At 44.9% G+C, this 19,881-nt stretch overlaps 1 protein-coding gene across 1 annotated transcript in view; it reads right to left on the bottom strand.

Moving 5' to 3' along the window:
- OLA1 (Obg like ATPase 1) overlaps positions 1 to 18,080 on the bottom strand; it is a 143,305-nt gene extending 125,225 nt beyond the window's left edge. The window contains exons 1-2 of the mRNA XM_068122652.2: positions 17,934 to 18,080; positions 14,125 to 14,259 (exon numbers count right to left, since the gene is read on the bottom strand). Coding sequence (XP_067978753.1) covers positions 14,125 to 14,222 — 98 coding nt within the window. The 5' untranslated portion in view covers positions 14,223 to 14,259; positions 17,934 to 18,080. The remainder of the gene's footprint in view (positions 1 to 14,124; positions 14,260 to 17,933) is intronic.
- Between the last annotated feature and the right edge of the window lie 1,801 nt (positions 18,081 to 19,881).

Below are 19,881 nucleotides of genomic sequence, written 5' to 3' on the forward strand. Positions count from 1 at the left end.
GGAGTCCAGGAGCAGCAGGGTACGACTGGGTATGGTGGGTACAGAGAGGGATGGGTTTGGGACACAAGATTTAGAGGCAAACACAGAGTTGAGGCATTCAGCTTTTTCACGTGCGGAGTCAGCTGTGTAGCCGTTTGAGGTAAGGGAGGGGATGGAGGGGGAACAAACACCAGAAACGGATTTCACCAGACGCCACTAGGATTTGGAAGAGGGAGACAGATAAGAGAGTTCGGTCTTGAGAACGGAGAGATATTGTTTCCTGGCTCTCCTGAGGGTGGACACACACTTGTTTCGGGCTTTGTGAAAGGAAATGAGATTTCCTTCCGTTGGATTTGCTTTCCAGGAGACGAAGGCAAGTTGTTTCTGGGCAACAGCCTCACCACAAGATTCCGTGTACCATGGACGGGAGGAAGGGTATGACAACTGAAGACGAGATGGGATAAATCTGTGCATGAGAGAGAGCAATTTACTTTGGAAGAATTCCCAGGATGAGTTGATGTCAGAGGTGGTAGAGATGGGAGACCAGTCCAGATGATTGATGGCTGCTTGAAGACCGTGCCAGTTGGCCTGAGTGAAATGCCAGACTCGTCGACGCTGAGCAGGCTCCCTGAGGATGGTCAGAGAGATGTCCACTTTAACAAGGACATGATCAGATGATCCGATCGGAGCAGAAGAAGAGCAGCAGACATTTTCAGGGAAGTTAGTCATAACCAAGTCCAGAAGAGAAGATGTTCCGTTGACTGAGATCCGGGTCGGGAAATTGACAGATTGTGTCAGTCCCAGTGAGTCGCAGAAGTCCTTTGCTGAGGAGCCATGGCTGGTGAGAGAGGTACCCACACCCAGCCAACTGGCATGATGACAGTTGAAATCACCACATATGAGGAAGAGAGAGTTGGGATGAGTAGATAGAAGTTGGTCCATATCATCAGACAGCGAGATGTAGATGGAGTCATCACTGTTTGGTGGACGGTACAACACACATATGAACAAGAGGTGGGAGCGAAGGGGAAGCCGTAGCCAGAGGTATTCCTGGGGGTGAGGTGGAGAGAGTGCAGTGCAGGGCGAGTGAGGAAGAGAGTTTTTGATAAAGATAGCAACCCCGCCTCCAGGACGAGGCTCAGGTCTATCATACCGGAGGAGGGAGTAGCCCGGGAGAGATACTATGGAATCAGAGACATCATAAAGGAGGAAAGTTTCTGTTAAGCAGATCACGTCTGGTTTGACAGAAGCAACCTGTATGGAGAGATCAGTTAAGTTTGAACGAAGGCCCCGGATGTTTGAGGTCCATACCGTTAATGAAGAGGAAGGGGGAGCATCAGATACAGAACAGGGGGGAGGAGGGGTAGGGTAAGATGTGGAAGAGGTGGAAGAGGTAGGGAGAGCTGTTGAAGGTGTGTCAGAGATTTCAGAATAGCTCGGAGAAAGGGAAGGATGGGGCGGACAAAAGGTTTGATGGTGATTGGGTGAGCCACAATGAGGTGTTATTTGAGGAGGGGGAAGAGCGAGGCAGAAGGTTGGGGGAGATGGAGGTGAGAGTTTGAAGGGGGAAGAAGCGGGGAGGACGCTTTGAGGAGGGGGAGTGAGCGGGGGGAAATTGAGAAGCAATGAGGGTGGGGAGATTTGAAGGGGAGGGGTGAGGGGGGAGTTTGGGAGGGAAGGGACAAGGGGAGGGATTTGAAAGGGATGGGATATGGGGGAGATTTGGAGGGGAGGGGTGAGGCAGGAGTCTAGGAGGGGAGGGGCGAGGGGGCGTCTTGGCGGGGAGGGGTGAGGGAGTAGTTTAGGAGGGAGGGGGCAAGGGGGGAGATTTGAAAGGGATGGGTGATGGGGAAGATTTGGAGGGGAGGGGTGATGGGGAAGATTTGGAGGGGAGGGGTTATGGGGAAGATTTGGAGGGGAGGGGTGAGATTGGATTTTTGAAAGTGTACGATTTATGGGAAACGAACATTTATTGCAAAATGAGTTTCTTGTGACCTTCGAGTTAAAAATACGTTTAAGGACGCTGGATGGAGGATGGAGTGCAGGAGAGTTTAGGGAATGTAGAACAAAGGCACTATAGGAGATGGATATTTTTTTTGGGATGAATTGATTTGGTGAGCAAGTCGAAAGCAGCCTTTTAAAGAAGAAGAAGAAAAAGGTGTTATAAAATATGACGGAATACATAACTTGAGGGGAAAGTGTAAACATTGAAGGTTAATGAGTGAAAACTATCTGGGGAAATGGGGGAGAAACACGTGGTCGAAGAACGAACGAACGAATAAGAATGAATAAACGAATGAGAACAGAGAAGGAAATGTTTTTTTTTTTTTTTTTTTTTTTTTTTTTGAGTTGAGATTTACACAAGGAAGTAGGCTATGGGTGAAAAGACTGGGAATACAGAGAACGAAAGTTATTGGATCACAAACGACGGACCACTGAGAGAAAAACAAAGCCTCAAGTTGACCTCAAGGTGAACACCACCACCCAGTCATTCACAGTAGACAACTGCATCTCCTTCCTCTCTTTCTTCCAACGCAAAATTGACAACATCTACAACAGCTTGACCACCGCCGCACCCGCTCCCCCTCCAACCACCTGCCCCCCCTTGTCCTGCCATCCCCTGTCTCGGTTCTCCCCAATCTCTCCTACTGACCTCTCTGAACTCCTCATAGGAATGAAAACTGCCACCTGCACTCTTGACCCCATCCCCTCCAGCTTTGTCAAAGCCTCCCTCCCTGCTCTCTCTCCACTTATCATTGCAACAATAAACTCCTCCCTGTCTACAGGCATCGTCCCACCTTCCCTCAAAATTGCTGCTGTTACCCCCATTCTAAAAAAACCTGGTCTAAACCCTGACACCCTAAACAACTTCAGACCCATCTCCAACCTACCCTTTCTGTCAAAAGTTTTGGAACGCGCTGTAGCCACTCAACTCAAACATCATCTCTCTGCCAATAACTTGTATGAAACATTCCAATCCGGATTCCGCTCCAACCACAGTACTGAAACTGCTCTCCTCAAAATCACCAACGACCTTCTCCTCTCCTCTGACGCTGGCAACCTCAACATTCTCGTCCTCCTCGACCTCAGCGCTGCCTTTGACACCATCGATCACACTATCCTCCTCACCCGACTTGAATCCACCTTTAACGTCACCGGCACTGCCCTCTCTTGGATTAAATCATACCTCTCTGACAGATGCCAGTTCATCTCCATCAATAACTGCAAATCCCCCACTGCTCCCCTCCCCCAAGGTGTCCCCCAAGGTTCAGTTCTTGGCCCCCTCCTCTTCATCCTTTACCTGTCCCCGCTCGGTCACTTAATCCGCCGTCATGGTCTCCAATTCCACTGCTTCGCCGATGACATCCAGCTTTTCATCTCCACCAAGTCCGTCTCCACCGACACCCACTCTATCCTGACAAACTGCATCACTGAAATAAAATCCTGGCTTCAAATCAACTTCCTCAAGCTTAACTGTGATAAATCTGAAATAATCATCATTGGCCCAAAAACGCTCACAAAATCCACCCATAACTTTGCCCTCAACATCGACGGTATCCCAGTATCCACCTCCCCTCACATCCGGAATCTTGGCGTCATCTTTGACCAAACCCTTTCCTTCGACAAATACACTAAACAGATCACAAAGTCAGCCTTCTTTCACCTGAAAAACATTGCCCGTCTCCGCTCATCCCTCTCCTCCACGGCTGCAGAAACCCTCATCCACGCCTTCATCACCTCCCGTCTGGACTACTGCAATAGCCTCCTCTATGGTTCACCCTCAAAAATCACCAATAAACTCCAATACATTCAGAACTCCGCTGCCCGTCTACTCACTCATTCCCGGACCCGTGACCACATCACCCCCGTCCTTTACAAGCTTCACTGGCTCCCCATCCCCCAGAGAATCCAGTACAAAATCCTCCTCTTGACATACAAAGCCCTCCATAACCTGGCCCCATCCTACCTGGCTGACCTCCTCTCCAGACACACTCCCACCCGCAACCTCCGCTCTGCTGGTACCAACCTCCTGACCCCCTCCATCCGGACCAAATTCAGATCCTGGGGGGACAGGGCCTTCTCCATCGCTGCTCCCACCCTCTGGAACTCACTACCTCACACCATCAGAGACTCCTCCTCACTCACCACATTCAAAACATCACTAAAGACCCACCTGTTCAACGCTGCATTCAACATTCAACCCACAGCATTTAACCCCTGACTATCTCTTCTCCTTCTCCCTCCTTTTGCTTTAAATATTTCCCTATTGATTCTTGTCTTGTCTTTTTGATTCTTGTCTTATATATATGCCGTATATCGCTGCTGTTTGTTTTCTTGATTCTTGTCTTTTTGCAATTGTTGTTTTCATGTATTGTTATGCATTATGTTTTCCACTCTGTCAAAGCGCCTTTGGGCTTCTGGAAAAGCGCTATACAAAATAAATGAATTATTATTATATTATTATCAAGGTTGTACAGTGCACACTGTACAAGGCCTTGCTCGTGACACGGCAAACAGACGATCAATTTATGAAAGATAAACACCGAGAAACAACCAAAGTTGCACACAATAACTTCACACACCGAAAGATAAATACAGTTTCGACAAAATACAATTGTGAACAGACTTAACTTCGAAAAACGTGGAGACCGTGTGGAGCTTCGAAAATCCCTGCCGCCGTCTCCAAGATCTCGCGAGATCTCGCTTGGCAAGCGCTAACTAGCTACTTGGTCAATGAGCACACCCCCAACCCTTCTGAGGTATATAGATTACAGTAGATCTTCCCTCGGTTCTGTCAGTAAAACTTACCTCACGGATGTCAGGATTCATCCAAATTTCTTTGTTTAATGTTGTAAACACCATTAGCGACTGTTTAAAAAGCTAATCATATGTGTTTGTGGTTTATAATATTTCACAAGCCCGGCTACGCTGCTGTTAGACTTTTGGTCTTGTTTTTGTTGTGGTCCACCAGCATTTTTGGTGGCCTGACCGTATATTATTTGCTGGTGAATCAAACTTCATAAAAATCAGTATCGACGTTTAAATTACTATTTCACACGACACCGAGAGATCAAATTACAATGCTTTTCATATCAACAACCTCACAACTCGTAACCAAAGAATACTCCCCTCAGCTATTCAATCATCTGCCTACTAACTTGCAGCAAAATAAAACTGGGACAACCTCAATGTTTGCTGAAGAAAATTTTCTTCACATATTAAAGCATTTGTTGCGTTGTTCCACGACCGGTCAAGGACGCCAGTCGGAGTATCAGCCAATGCACCACACCACAGTTTATCTTTATTTTATCATTCCCTGTGTCTGTATACGAGTCCGTGTAGAGGGTCCCTCATTTAGGAATTGGATTTTACCTTACCTTTCATTTTTGTTATCCTGGCATTTATTTTCATTAAACCATTATTTGTTGCATTTCATTTGTTGTATTGTTGATTTGCCTGTCTTGTACATTTATTTGTTGTGGGGATCGGATAACCACCTATGTGCAGTCCGTCCATGCAGGTAAGGACTTGGCTACCCTCCACCACCCCCGCGCGTGCAAAAGGTAACGCCATAGTTGGGTATACACCTCGGAGTTAAAGCTCGTTTGGTCATCTGTCGCCCTGAGGTCTTCACTACAGGGTAGACGCGATGGTAGGTTAAGCTCAGGTGAAAATAACATGGAGTCCTCTTACTCGTGATACAATTGAAGGGACTGAAGCGTCATTCGCAATACCCTCATACACCATCACCGGAAGAGGCGATCCCACACAGTACACGGTAAAATAAATGTTTACAAAGACAATTTACATCGCACGACCATCGCAACTCCTGGTGAAGGAAGCAAATTAAGTCACAACAACCTTTGCTGTATGACCTGAAGTCCCCTTGGCAAGTCCAGTTGGTGGAGATTGCATAATGACAAGTAACGACCGAATGCATCGTCGATTTTGACAAGAAGCCAAATGGGCTACCTAGGACCAAATTGTTGTGGCCAAATGGAGTTTTTGGTGGCATTTAGGCACCTGGGGCAGCGCTTATTTTAAACCCCCACGAGGGTGTGTTCAAAGTGAGAGTGAGTGATACCCCGACGAGGGTGTGTCTCAAGGGACACATTGTGCACCGACCGGGATGTGTTTAATAGATGCCTTCTATAAAAGTGTGCAAACTAGTGCAACAAGAAAATTAAGACCATTCGCCTATGAATTACAGGGGATGGAGTTCAGACACCTTTTTGGGGCAAAAGGTGTTTTAAGTTTTCTGTCAGAGTACCAAACTTCAAATGCAGATACAACAAATAAAGGATAATTATTTTTAAAGTTTCCCAGAAATCTCTCAAGGGACACTTGTTAAAAACAAGATAAGCTGTCAGCATCCTGGGTATATTTTGGGTATACAAATTTATCAATTTGGTTTCAGACCTGGTCACTCTACACTGGACATGCTGCTTCTGCTTTCTCAACAATGGATGGAGGTCCTCAATGCCAAACAGGAAATTAGAGCAGTCTCCCTTGACATATCACGTGCCTTCGATACGGTCTGGCACCCCGCTATGCTCACCAAACTCTCCTCCTTTGGTATCCATGGAAATCTCCACGCATGGCTGGCGGACTTCCTCTCTAGTCGTAGTCAACGTGTGGCCCTGAAAGGGGTTTCTCTCATCTCCTCTCCCTGTTCAGGCTGGAGTTCCCCAAGGCAATGTTCTGGGCCCTGTGCTTTTTTTGGTCTTCATCAATGATCTCTCTGACTCTCTTGAAAATCGTCTCCATCTCTTTGCTGATGATTCTACTCTCTGTCGCTCCATTCCTCATCCCTCAGATCGGCAGTCTGCAGCCTCCTCACTCTCTGCAGACCTGGACAAAATCACAGACTGGGCAAACAAGTGGAACATGTCTTTCAATCCTGACAAATCTCACACTCTTAGGATGTCTCTCCGAAAAGACCGACTGGTCAACCCTCCCATCCACTTTCTGAATAATCCTCTCCAAGAAGTTCTGTCACTCAAGCTTTTGGGTATCACTATCTGCCATGATCTTTCCTGGGAAAACCACATTTCCAAGCTGGCCTCCAAAGCCAGTTGCCGACTGGGCATCCTCCGTCGTGCGAAGTCCTTCCTTGGCACACCTGAGCTCCTCACCACATACAAGGCTTTCATCCGCAGCTCAATGGAGTACTGCTCTCCCCTCTGGGCTGGTGCTCCTGCCTCACACCTAGCTCGTCTTCACGCTGTTGAAACCAAAGCGTTCAGAATCATTGGAATCTCCCGTGATGACGCTATCTCCGAGGGCCTTTCACTTAATCACCGCAGGCAGGTTGGTGGTCTTTCCGTCTTCTACCGACTCCTCTCCGGCCTTGCTCCCCCAGCTCTCTCTGGGCTCTGTCCCCCAAATATTCCTGCAGGTTGCACAAGATCTGCCTGCAACCCTCTTATGGTTAAACTGCCAAAATCAAGACTCTCTGCTCACCTTCACTCCTTCATTCCTCTTTTCTCCCACCTCTGGAACAAACTCCCTCACTCTCTTCAATCCCACTCCTCCCTCCAGGTCTTTAAAACAGCTGTTCACCACCATCTCTTATCTTCCCCAATCCAAAACCTTGATCTTTTCTACCCCTGCTAATTTCACCCCAAATCCACTTTTTTGAGGTGACTTTTGACTTCTTTCCTGGAAGTCGTTGGTGTCCTTGCGTTTTATACCTATCCTGCCTCCCCCCAGGCCCTCTCCCTCCAAAAACATCTCCCGATGTCCCTGCTCTCAAATGTTGTGTTTGTGTGCTTCCTCCCCTTCTCTCCCCATCTTGTCGACCACTCCTCTTTTTATATACTTTGTTTGCTTGTTTGTTTGATTTGTTTGTTTGATAAATGTTAGCTCTTTCACGAGCCTCGACTCTGTATACACAAAAAAAAAAAAAAAGTTCTTAACAAATCGCTAATAATTAAATAACATCAATTAATTGATAAATGAAAAAACCAAAAATAACATTTTTAACAAAGTACTTGCTCATGATTGTACCGAAATTTCAGCTTCCTAGCTCGAAGGATGGCTGAGATATCGCCCGGACAAACAAACAAACAAACAAGAAGACATCATGCGGAGCACGATACTTGCAAAATCCGCCCCCCACCCAGAAGAAAAAAAAATTCCATTGATACAGCACATTGTCCATTTCATCAAGATTAAAATTGACGGCGTCGGGGGGGAGGGCGGCGTCAGCATCACGGCTGCGGTTTAAACATATTTTAATAATATTTAAACAAAACCATGAAAAATAATCTGGGGAAAGTCTCTAAGTAAGAACGTGGATTTGAGAAAGAAGGAGCAGAGGTGGAAGAAAAACGAGATATAGGGGGCGGGGCACAAGTCAAGACGAGGAGGAGAGCGAACAAGCACGTGTCCGGGAGGAGAGAAAGAATTAATATAGAATTTTTTGTTTATTTGTTTGTTTGTTTTTAGAAACGTTGGACAAAGGGTAAGATGTTCGTGAGAGGTAGGGGGGAGAAAAGAAAATCAAAGAAACAAGCAAATACTATGAAGGAAAGAACTTATATTCACAAAATACTGACGGGGGGGGAGGGAGCCTGGAGAGACCAGGCCGCCCATGAGGTGCGAATAAAAAAACGACTAATTACACACAAATTTGCAATAATTACAAAACCAAAACTATATAGACACACACAATAACACATCCACAATAAAATAACCGGTGGAAATTTGACAAAGACATGAATGGGAAAATACTCAAACTTTGATGTCGTGGAGAGATCGAAGCAAGCCTCGTCGCTCGAGGGACCGGAAGCGGAACTCCCTCGAACAACAATTTGTTCCCTCAAACAACTCCCTCAAACAACAACAAACAAATTAGAATTTCAAGTCAATCAAATGAAAATTTGGTGATTTTAGAAATTCGGCATAATATGTTGACCTTTTATGCCGATGTTTACCTAAAATATAATTTGTGGTTGAATTCAGTGACCAGATATGTAAGTCCTCTTCAAATTTCAAGTCAATTGGATGAAAATTGAGGATTTTAGAAATTTGGCCTATGTTGACCTTTTGGCCTATGTTGACCTTTTGGCCGATGTTAATATTTTGGCCTATGTTGACCTTTTGGCCTATGTTGACCTCAAAAATACTTGGTGGTTGAATTGAGTGACCAGATATGCAAGTCCTCTTCAAATTTCAAGGCAATCGGATGAAAATTGAGGATTTTAGAAATTTGGCCTATGTTGACCTCAAAAATACTTGGTGGTTGAATTCAGTGACCAGATATTCAAGTCCTCTTCAAATTTCAAGTCAATCGGATTAAAATTGAAGATTTTAGAATTTTGGCAAAGTTGGTGACCTTTGACCTATGTTGACCTTTTGGCCTATTTTGACCTCAAATACACTTGGTGGTTGAATTCAGTGACCAGATATGCAAGTCCTCTTCAAATTTCAAGTCAATTGGATGAAAATTGAGGATTTTAGAAATGTGGCCTATGTTGACCTTTTGGCCAATGTTGACCTCAAATACACTTGGTGGTTGAATTCAGTGACCAGATCTGCCAGTCCTCCAAATTTCAAGTCAATCGGATGAAAATTGAGGATTTTAGAAATTTGGCAAAGTTGGTGACCTTTGGCCTATGTTGACCTTTTGACCCCAAAAACCACAGTCTTCTCAATTGGGCCGACCTATACAACTTGGTGAAGTTTCGTGACAATCGGTTTAGAATTGTGACCTGTAGGCCGGTGACAAACAGACAAGCAAACAGACAAGCAAACAGACAAGCAAACAGACAAGCAAACAGACAAGCAAACAGACAAGCAAACAGACAAGCAAACATTCAGACAGACAGACAGACAGAGAACCACAAACGCAACCGACCAATATACTTGAAAAATCTTCGATTTTGCAAGTAATAAAAACAACATTTTGCTGTAAATGTGCATACATAATAAATACATAGCGCTTTATCTGGTCCACCAAGTGATCAGCTTTATCTGGTCCAACATTGATAAAATATCTGGTCCACCAAGTGATCTAAAGCATTATATTTAAAAAAACTCACACATACATTAGTTTCCAAATATTGGGCAATATATTCCACCAAGAGAATAGAACAGCACACGGTAGAGCACATAGTGGGATTCCAGTACCCATGATGCAGTGTGCGGGCACCATTAGGGTTGGCAAGCTGAACAACCGAGGAAAGGTAAACAAGACTGCTCAAGGCCAAATAATTAGCGTAATCGTCAATGGCAGCAAGTCAGAATAATGAGACATACTTACATGCTAGATTGTTGAGCTACTGATGCTATCTTTGCTAGGGAAGTGAATACAAACAACATGGCGGCACACACAGCATTATAGAATAACTGAAAACCGTCTATACATCCGTTTTGAACAGTTTACGTTTTGTATCCCACTGTTAGGCTGGATCTGAAACCGGACCTCCAAAATCGAATTGGCTTGTTCTCATCACCTACCCAACACATCCACCAAGTTTCTTCCAAATCCATCCACAACCTTTTGAGATATCATGCTATATATTGTTTTAGCACTATTTTTCAATGGAGAAGAGGAATAAGTTGTTTCTTGGGTTTGTTGATCTGGAGAAAGCATTCGATAGGGTTCCACACGAAGAATTGACATGGGCATTGAGGAAGTTAGGAGTGGAGGAATGGTTGATCAGAGTAGTGATGGCAATGTACAAAAGAGCGCGCACAGCTGTAAGGACGAAGGATAGGAACAGTGGTGAGTTTGAAGTGATGGTGGGAGTGCATCAGGGGTCGGTACTAAGTCCACTGTCTGTGATGGAGGTGCTGGCTCAGAACGTAAAGGAGGGTTTACCATGGGAGTTGTTGTATGCAGATGATCTGGTGTTGATTGCGGAAAGTATGGATGGACTGAAGGAAAAGATGAACAAGTGGAAGGAATGTATGGAGACAAAAGGTCTGAAGGTGAATATCAGAAAGACGAAGGTGATGGCAAGTGGTAAAGCATGTGGTGAGGTGGAAAGAACTGGGAAGTGACCATGTGCTGTGTGCAGGAAGGGTGTCGGAGTGAACTCCATTCAATGTACAATGTGCGCTGAGTGGGTTCATCAAAAATGTAGTGGTCTGAGAGGGTCATTAACCAGTGTGGCCGCCACATTCAAATGTAAGGTGTGCACAGAGGGAGCTACAGATGGAGGAAATGTTGAGTTGGATCTTGGAGACGGCGTGAAGCTGGAAGGTGTGAAAACATTTTGCTATCTCGGAGACATGCTGAATGGAGAAGGTGGATCAGACTCGGCAACGGTTGCGAGAGTGAGATGTGCATGGAAGAAGTTTCGGGAACTCAGTGGCGTGCTGATGAGGAGGGGAATGTCGTTGAAGCTGAAGGGAAAGGTGTATGCTGCATGTGTGAGAAGTGTTATGATTTATGGGAGCGAGACATGGGTAATGAACGTAGAGCAGCAACGAAGGCTGGAAAGGGTGGAAATGCGAATGGTTCGGTGGATGTGTGGAGTATCGTTGAGAGAGAGGAAGACAAATGATGAATTGCGAAAGATGATAGGAATAGAGTCTGTGATTGATGCTGTGAAGAGGAACAGGTTGAGATGGTTTGGTCATGTGTTGAGGAAGGATGAAAGTGGCTGGTTGAGAAGAGTGATGGAAATGAATGTAGAAGGAAGTAGAGGACGGGGAAGACCGAGAAAGACTTGGCTGAAGATGGTGGAAGAAGAAATGCGGGCAAGGGGGTTAACAACGGGAGATGTCGAAAATAGGGCAAAATGGAGAAGATTGTCATGGGGACCGCAAGGCTAACCCCCGCTCTAGCAGGGAAAATGGTCTTAAAATGCATGTTGTTGTTGTTGTTGTTGTTGTTGTTGTTTCAATGGTGAAGAATCACTTGAAAAATTCTTGCATCAGGATCCGGTTCTTCACCAAAATCAAATCAATTTGTCTTTGTCAGACACCCAACCTGCTCACCAAATTTCATCCAAATCCATCCATATTTTTTTTGATATCCTGCTCACAGACAGACATCTCCATCCACCTTCGGTGGATGGAGGAAGTAGATATGGCAGAGTTCTGGACTTCCCTCACACTTTTTCACTGTACACATCATTTACGATGAACATCTTTTACTATGAACAGGCTTTTGTGCATACATAATTGAAAGATGGTCCTGAAAGCCTCACATTATCCACAATCTTTTCTTTTTTTTCCCTTTCATTTCACATGATACCAAGGATGTCTTACATCTTATGATTGAACGAGATGAGGGATATCTTTAAACGTTTATAATCAACTTAAGAACTTCAGTATTTGAACGTGATATGCCATGTTGGACATGCACTGTAAATCAGCCTCTCTCCTTGATTCCCTGCATTCAGATGACACTGTAATCTCTTTGGAAGGCTTGTCCTTTTGTTGACCTTACTCCATAGGTTTGACCTACTTTGTCTGCGTAAATGAGAGATGATGCAATGAAAACAGCACCAAGTCCTCTGGCTGCAATGACCCAGATTATTTATATTGGCAGTTTCTAACATTCATGTCTCTCTTGAGGAATATTACTTAATTTCGCAAACCTACTCATGTGGGTGCAACGGGATTTACAGTACAAATTGGAACATGCCAGGATATTCACATTCAACTGATTAAACTTCTTGTGTGCAGTGTGTTGTAGGCCCCACCCTATTCCTAATCTTCATCAACGATCTCTTCTCTCTTTCGTTCTTGTTCTTTTTTTCTTTCTTTTCTCTTTCTTTCTCTTTTTTTCTCACACACACACACACACACACACACACACACACACACACACACACACACACACACACACACACACACACACACACACACACACACACACACACACACACACACACACACACACACACACACACACACCGTTTATGCAAATCCTCCCGTATACTTTCTCAACAACCCTCTCAAAGAGGTTCAATCACTCAAACTCTTGCGTCTCACTCTCAGCTATAATTTCACTTGGGCAAGCCACATTTCAGGGTTGGCCTCTAAAACCAGATGCCGACTGGGCATCCTCCATTGTATGAAGTCCCTCCTTGGCACACCTGAGCTCCGATTCAACAGCAACTACAAGGCTTTCATCTGCGGCTTGGTGGAATACTGCTTTCCCCTCTGGGCTGGATCCCCTGCCTCACATCTTGCTCAGCTTGACGCAGTGGAAAGGCTTTCAAAATCAATGGAATCCCTTGTGATGAAGCCGGGTCAATGGGCCCATCACTTCTCCATAGCCTACAGGATGGTAGTCTCTTATGTCTTCTTCCGCCTCATTTCTGGTCGTCTGTCACCTGTCTTCTTCCGCCTCATTTCTGGTCGTCTGCCGTCTGTCTTCTGTCTTCTGTCTTCTTCCACCTCATTTCTGGTCATCTGTCTTCTTCCGCCTCATTTCTGGTCGCCTGTCGCCGTCGCCGTCATCGTCGTCGTCCCCCAGGTATCTCCAGGACGCACACAGTCCACCAGCAACCTCTTCCTATTGAAACCAGAAACACTCCTCACCACTCATTTATTCCTCTTGTCCCCACGTGTGGAACAAACTTCCACACTCTCTTCAATCTGATTCTTCCCTCTAGTTCTTTAAAACAGCTGTTCACCACAATCTCAAATCATCCCCCATCCAAATCTATGATCTTTTCTACACCCATTAAACCCCCCACTCTCCTCCCCTCCCAAAAAATGTGCTTATGTATTCATCTTGTGCACTCTTGCATTCTCCCCTACACCCCATCGTTACTTGCATCCTTGTTTGTCAGTCTCCGTCTATTTTCTCCCTCTGCTCTGCTGTTGGCATTTCTCCCTTCTCCTGCTATTCCTTTTGTGATGTTGTGTCCTGATCTGTTCGGTGTTCTCGCTCTTCCACGAGCCTCGACTATGTATACAAAAATAAGAATAAGCACAAGGCTGCAGGGTAGCAACATTGGCTGAGGGCACAGCTGTGACACTGATGCAATGCGCACTGTAGGTTAGGGCAGAAAACCGATTAAACTAAACTGAAAATTATGAGGACCTGGATGGAAGAAAATTGCCTTTTACGAGTATTTAAGAGTTTTAAAATTGAAAATGCTGAATTTTAGAACTTTCAAGGACTTCAACACCATGTTGCAGCTGTGTTAAATGGCACAAAAGAAATTCACTCACCCAACATTGGGCAAGCCAACAATGCCGATCTTCAGCGATGTGCCAAATCGACCAATAATTGGCGGCAGCTTCACCTCTGTGGATCTTTTGGGTGGCATGCCAAAAGCGGGTGCAAAAGATCTGCCTGGAGATCACCTGAAACATAACAACCACAGTGGTTAGGAACACATCAGAAACCCACTGATTGGGTTACTTACATTAAAATTGATAAACAGAGGTGCTTGCCATGCAGCCATGTTGCGCAGTGCCATGGCACGCCTTAGTGTCTAATGACGAGCTGATGCTGTGCATATCTAGGCCATGCCGTTGTGCCGTGCACCACCACGGCATAAGAAACTTTGTTAAAGGAGGCCTTTTGGCCCATCATGCCTTCACCCTAACAACAATACTAATTACCCTGTGCTCGTGAAGCGAAAATCAGGGTTAGGCATTCAGTTGCGTATGTGTGGCATGCGTACGTGTGGAGTGCGTGTCTGCATTTTTGAAATCCATCTTCTCGACAAACATTGATCCGATTGACACTAAACTTTTAGATCTTACATGAGCCTAGAATCTGTATACAAAAAAAAACAAAAAAATTTACCACAGCAGTGGTAAAATTTTATTATTGGACAAGGCTTTCATCTGCAAAATAGCCGCCTGTAGAATTTTATTAATCAAAATTATGACATCATAGGTCACGTGGTACGGACGCCATTTTGGGAAAACGTTACACCTCCGCATCTCTGAAACTGCTCAATGGAAACAAAATGAAACATGGCTCATTGTCAAGTACTTCCCATGGAGAATAAAATATGTTAATGCTGATGTCATCAGTGCCTTCATTATGACATCATAATTCGACAAGTACAACGCTTGAGCCGATGAGCATGAATTTTTTTCTCTGAATTGTTGGTCCAATTGACATGAACTTTTCACCATAGGAGCGCCTCCGCCTGTATAATTCTAGTGATAATGATGACATTATAGGTCATGTGGTATGGGCAGCATCTTGGAAAAACTTCGCACCTCTACATCTCTGAAACCACTCCATGGAAAAAATTTAAACATGGCTCATTGTCAAGTACTTGCCATGGGGAATAAGATATGCTAATGAGATGTCATCAGTGCCTTCATTATGACGTCATAATTTGACAAGTACAACGCTTAGACTGATAAGTTTGAAATTTATTGAGCGTGATCTACGCAACAATAATTATATTAGAGAATATAAATTTATGATGTCATCGCTCATGTGGTCTGGCAGCCATATTGGAGCAAAGAAAAAAACCCTTCAAAACAAAAGAGTTGGCTCGCACCAAGTTGACTGTGCTGGGTAAGTATTCTATCAATACCATCTTGTTAAATCTATGTGCTTATCTACTTAATTTCTCAAGACAATGGTGAGGAACAACAATGGGTCTAGTACAGGGACAGCAATAGGGTGAAAATAGGGTGAAACATGGTAAACACGGTAGGGGTGAGGAATTAACAAACACCGACACACATCCACTATATAATGATACCCTCTCATTGTCATCACGACACAGGTATACAATCAGGGATCCATACCTCAGCTACCTACCATTCCTATCAATACCAGTGTACACCTCTATCCGCTATACTTCCAGACACCTATCCCATTCCAATTTAAACTTATCTACTGTTTCTGCTAGCACTACCTTTCCAGGGAGACCATTCCATGCATTAACTACTCAGTACTCTCTGAATGAGAGACCCTTGCCTTTCTGCCATCCCAACTAACCTCCTTTTTACTGTGGTCCCAGATTCTGTTACTGTCCATTCTGCTGAAAATAATGATGCAAAAGTTGTCTCGACCATTCATCATCATATCTCCTTGTAACTGACTCCTTATGAATGCATAAAGCCCCGTCTCCTTCAGCCGTTTCTCAAAGGTGAGTAGAGCTCGGCCCATAAATCAATCTCCATAGAATCCCTGCGCTGAACCCTCTTCATGCAGCATCTCTTCCTGAGATGTAGTGACCAAATCTGTACACAATATTATAGATGAGGCCTCACTAAATTCCTATAAAGTGTTAAAACGACCTCTTTTGATTTATAAATCACCCCCTCCCAGGAACACAGCCCTATTTGCTTTCCCTATTTCTGCCTGGCATCGTCTTACCTGCCTACTCCCCACATATATATTACCATCCCCAGATACATCTCCTGTATCACCTGTGCCGTGTAGTGTCGTGCATTGTCGTGCCGGGTTGTACAAAGTCGTGTCATGCAGTGCCATGCCATGCAGTGCAGTCGTGCCATGTCGTGCCGTGCAGTGCCGTGCGGTGTCTTGTAGTGTTGGGTAGTGCCATGCAGTGCCGTGCCATGCAGTGCCGTATCGTGCAGTGTCTTGTGGTGTTGTGCAGTGCAATGCAGTGTTGTGCAGTGCAGTACAGTGTCGTGCAGTGCAGTGCATTGCGTTGCATTGCAGAGTCATGCCATGTCGTGCAGTGTCGAGCCGTGTTCTACAGTGTCTTTCATGCAATGCCTTGCAGTGCCGTGCAGTTCAGTGTCGTGCAGTTCAGTGTCGTGTCGTGCAGCGTCGTGCCGTGTCGTGTCGTGCCGTGTCGTGTCGTGCAGTTCAGTGTCGTGTCGTGTCGTGTCGTGTCGTGTCGTGTCGTGCAGTTGTGTCGTGTGTCGTGTCGTGCAGTTCAGTTTCGTGTCGTGCAGTTCAGTGTCGTGTCGTGCAGTTCAGTGTCGTGTCGTGCAGTTCAGTGTCGTGTCGTGCAGTTCAGTGTCGTGTCGTGCAGTTCAGTGTCGTGTCGTGCAGTTCAGTGTCGTGTCGTGCAGTTCAGTGTCGTGTCGTGTCGTGTCGTGCAGTTCAGTGTCGTGTCGTGCAGTTCAGTGTCGTGTCGTGCAGTTCAGTGTCGTGTCGTGCAGTTCAGTGTCGTGTCGTGCAGTTCAGTGTCGTGTCGTGCAGTTCAGTTCAGTGTCGTGCAGTTCAGTTCAGTGTCGTGTCGTGCAGTTCAGTGTCGTGTCGTGCAGTTCAGTGTCGTGTCGTGCAGTTCAGTGTCGTGTCGTGCAGTTCAGTGTCGTGTCGTGCAGTTCAGTGTCGTGTCGTGCAGTTCAGTGTCGTGCAGTTCAGTGTCGTGTCGTGCAGTTCAGTGCCATGTCGTGCAGTTCAGTGTCGTGCCGTGCAGTTCAGTGTGGTGCCGTGCAGTTCAGTGTCGTGCAGTGCAGTTCAATGTCGTGCAGTTCAGTGTCGTGTCGTGCAGTGCAGTGTCGTGCAGTGCAGTGTCGTGTCATGCAGTTCAGTGTCGTGTCGTGCCGTGCCGTGCCGTGCCGTGTCGTGTCGTGTCGTGTCGTGTCGTGCAGTGCAGTGCCGTGTGGTGTCATGCAGTTGTGTCGTGTCGTGCAGTTCAGTGCATTGTAGAGCCATGCCGTGTCGTGCTATGTCGTGCCGTGTTGTACAGTGTCTTCTCATGCAATGCAGTGCAGTGGTGTGGTACAGTACAGTACAGTACAGTATAGTATAGTGTCGTCCCGTGTCGTGCCGTGTCGTGCCGTGTCGTGTCGTGTCGTGTCGTGTCGTGTCGTGTCGTGTCGTGTCGTGTCGTGCCGTTTTCCGCCTTTGCAAACCTCCCTAAAGCCGTAGACTAGCCGGGGCGGGGTCGAGCGGCTGAAGGAGCCAGTACTTTATTAGTCCGTGCTATTTAAATCTTGCATCCGAAGGACGCCGAAGACCAAATTCGGACACACGAATAACCCTCATGCCGAACTCGCGCCAATTTGTCAACAATACATTGCAGGACAACAATCCCCATTACATGAACACGTCGGGCCCGATTCGGATAGCACGATCTCACACTATATCCACTTGACTCTTCACTTCACGTCTTCACAGAGGAGCACGTGAGTACTTCCGTAAGATCGATAAAATAAAATTTCAGCATACGTTTCTTCTTCAATAGCTATTAACCAAACAATCGCTATTAAGCTAAAATGCTTCTATAATAACCACTAACAAGGAATGGAAAACAACGTGTAACATTTCGACCGATTGAAATTGAAATTTGTCTCGACCTACACCACCATGGCCGTCATGAACTGTATAAGAGGCCAGTGAGGCCCGTGAGGAAAGCAGTGACGTAGTCAGATACTTACAGGTCCAAGGTACTGCAGAAATCAACCGTTATCACTGGAATTTGCGGTTTTATTGAATAAAAAGGTTATAAATGATATGTAGCATTAAACTATTTGTTTATGTTGGAAGTTTTTAGCGTTAATTATCTGCGCCACCAAAGGTAGATGGAGGTTATGAATTTTTACTCGTGCGTGTCTGTCTGTCTGTGTGAGGATATCTCAAAAAGTTATGGACGGATTCGGACGACATTTTCTGGACAGGTTGTGTGTGTGACATGCACGAATTAATTCGATTTTGGTTCACGTCCGGATCTAAATCCAGATCCAGCCTACTACCAGTGGATACAAAAAGTAAACTGTTCAGCCTGGCAGAGGTATGCACATTACACTACCAAGTGCCGTTCTAGTTTTCTTTATAATGGAATCCTTTGCTGACATGCCGGATAAAAAGTTCCTCTCCCATCCCCCTTCCCAGCTTTCCCTTTCCCATCACAGGTTCCACAGCTCGAAATAAATTTGATGTGTGTATATGTATGTATATGTGTGTGTATATATGTGTGTATATATGTATATGTGTATGTATATATGTATATGTATGTGTATGTGTACATGTACAGTGCAATCAGAAAGTATTCAGACCCCTTCACTTTTTTCACATTTTGTTATGTTGCAGCCTTGTGCTGAAATCGTTTAAATTCATTTTTTCCCTCATCAATCTACACTCAATACCCCATAATGACAAAGAGAAACCAGGATTTTAGAAAGTTTTGCAAATTTATTAAAAATAAAAAACTGAAATATCGCATTTAAATAAGTATTCAGACCCTTTGCTATGACACTTGAAATTTAGCTCAGGTGCCTCCCATTTCTCTTGACCATCTTTGAGATGATTCTACACCTTGATGAGAGTCCACCTGTGACAAATTAAATTGATTGGACATGATTTGGAAAGGCAAACACCTGTCTATATAAGGTCTCACAGCTGACAATGCATATCAGAGCAAAAACCAAGCCATGAGGTCGAAGGAACTGCCTGCAGAGCTCAGAGACAGGATTGTGTCGAGGCACAGATTTGGGGAAGCCTACAAAAAAAATTCTGCTGCATTGAAGGTTCCCAAGAGCACAGTGGCCTCCATAATTCTTAAATGGAAGAAGTTTGGAACAACCAGCATAAGTATGAATACTTATGTAAATGTGATATTTCAGTTTTTTCTTTTTAATAAATTTGCAAACTTCCTAAAATCCTGTTTTCTCTTTGTCATTATGGGGTATTGAGTGTAGATTGATGAGGAAAAAAATGAATTTAAACGATTTCAGCATGAGGCTGCAACATAACAAAATGTGAAAAAAGTGAAGGGGTCTGAATACTTTCTGAATGCACTGTATGTGTGTGTGTGTATGTATGTGTGTGTATGTATGAGTGAGTGTGTGCATGTATGTGTGTGTGTATATGTATGTATGTGTGTGTATGTGCATGTATGAGTGTGTGCATGTATGTGTGTGTATATGTATGTATGTGTGTGTATATGTATGAGTGTGTGTGTATATGTATGTATGTGTGTGTATATGTATGAGTGTGTGTGTATATGTATGTATGTGTGTGTATATGTATGAGTGTGTGTGTATATTTATGTATGTGTGTGTATATGTATGTATGTATGTGTGTGTATA

This window comes from Myxine glutinosa, chromosome 7 (assembly GCF_964187855.1).
Source record: "Myxine glutinosa chromosome 7, kmMyxGlut1.1, whole genome shotgun sequence".
Lineage (NCBI taxonomy): Eukaryota > Metazoa > Chordata > Myxini > Myxiniformes > Myxinidae > Myxine > Myxine glutinosa.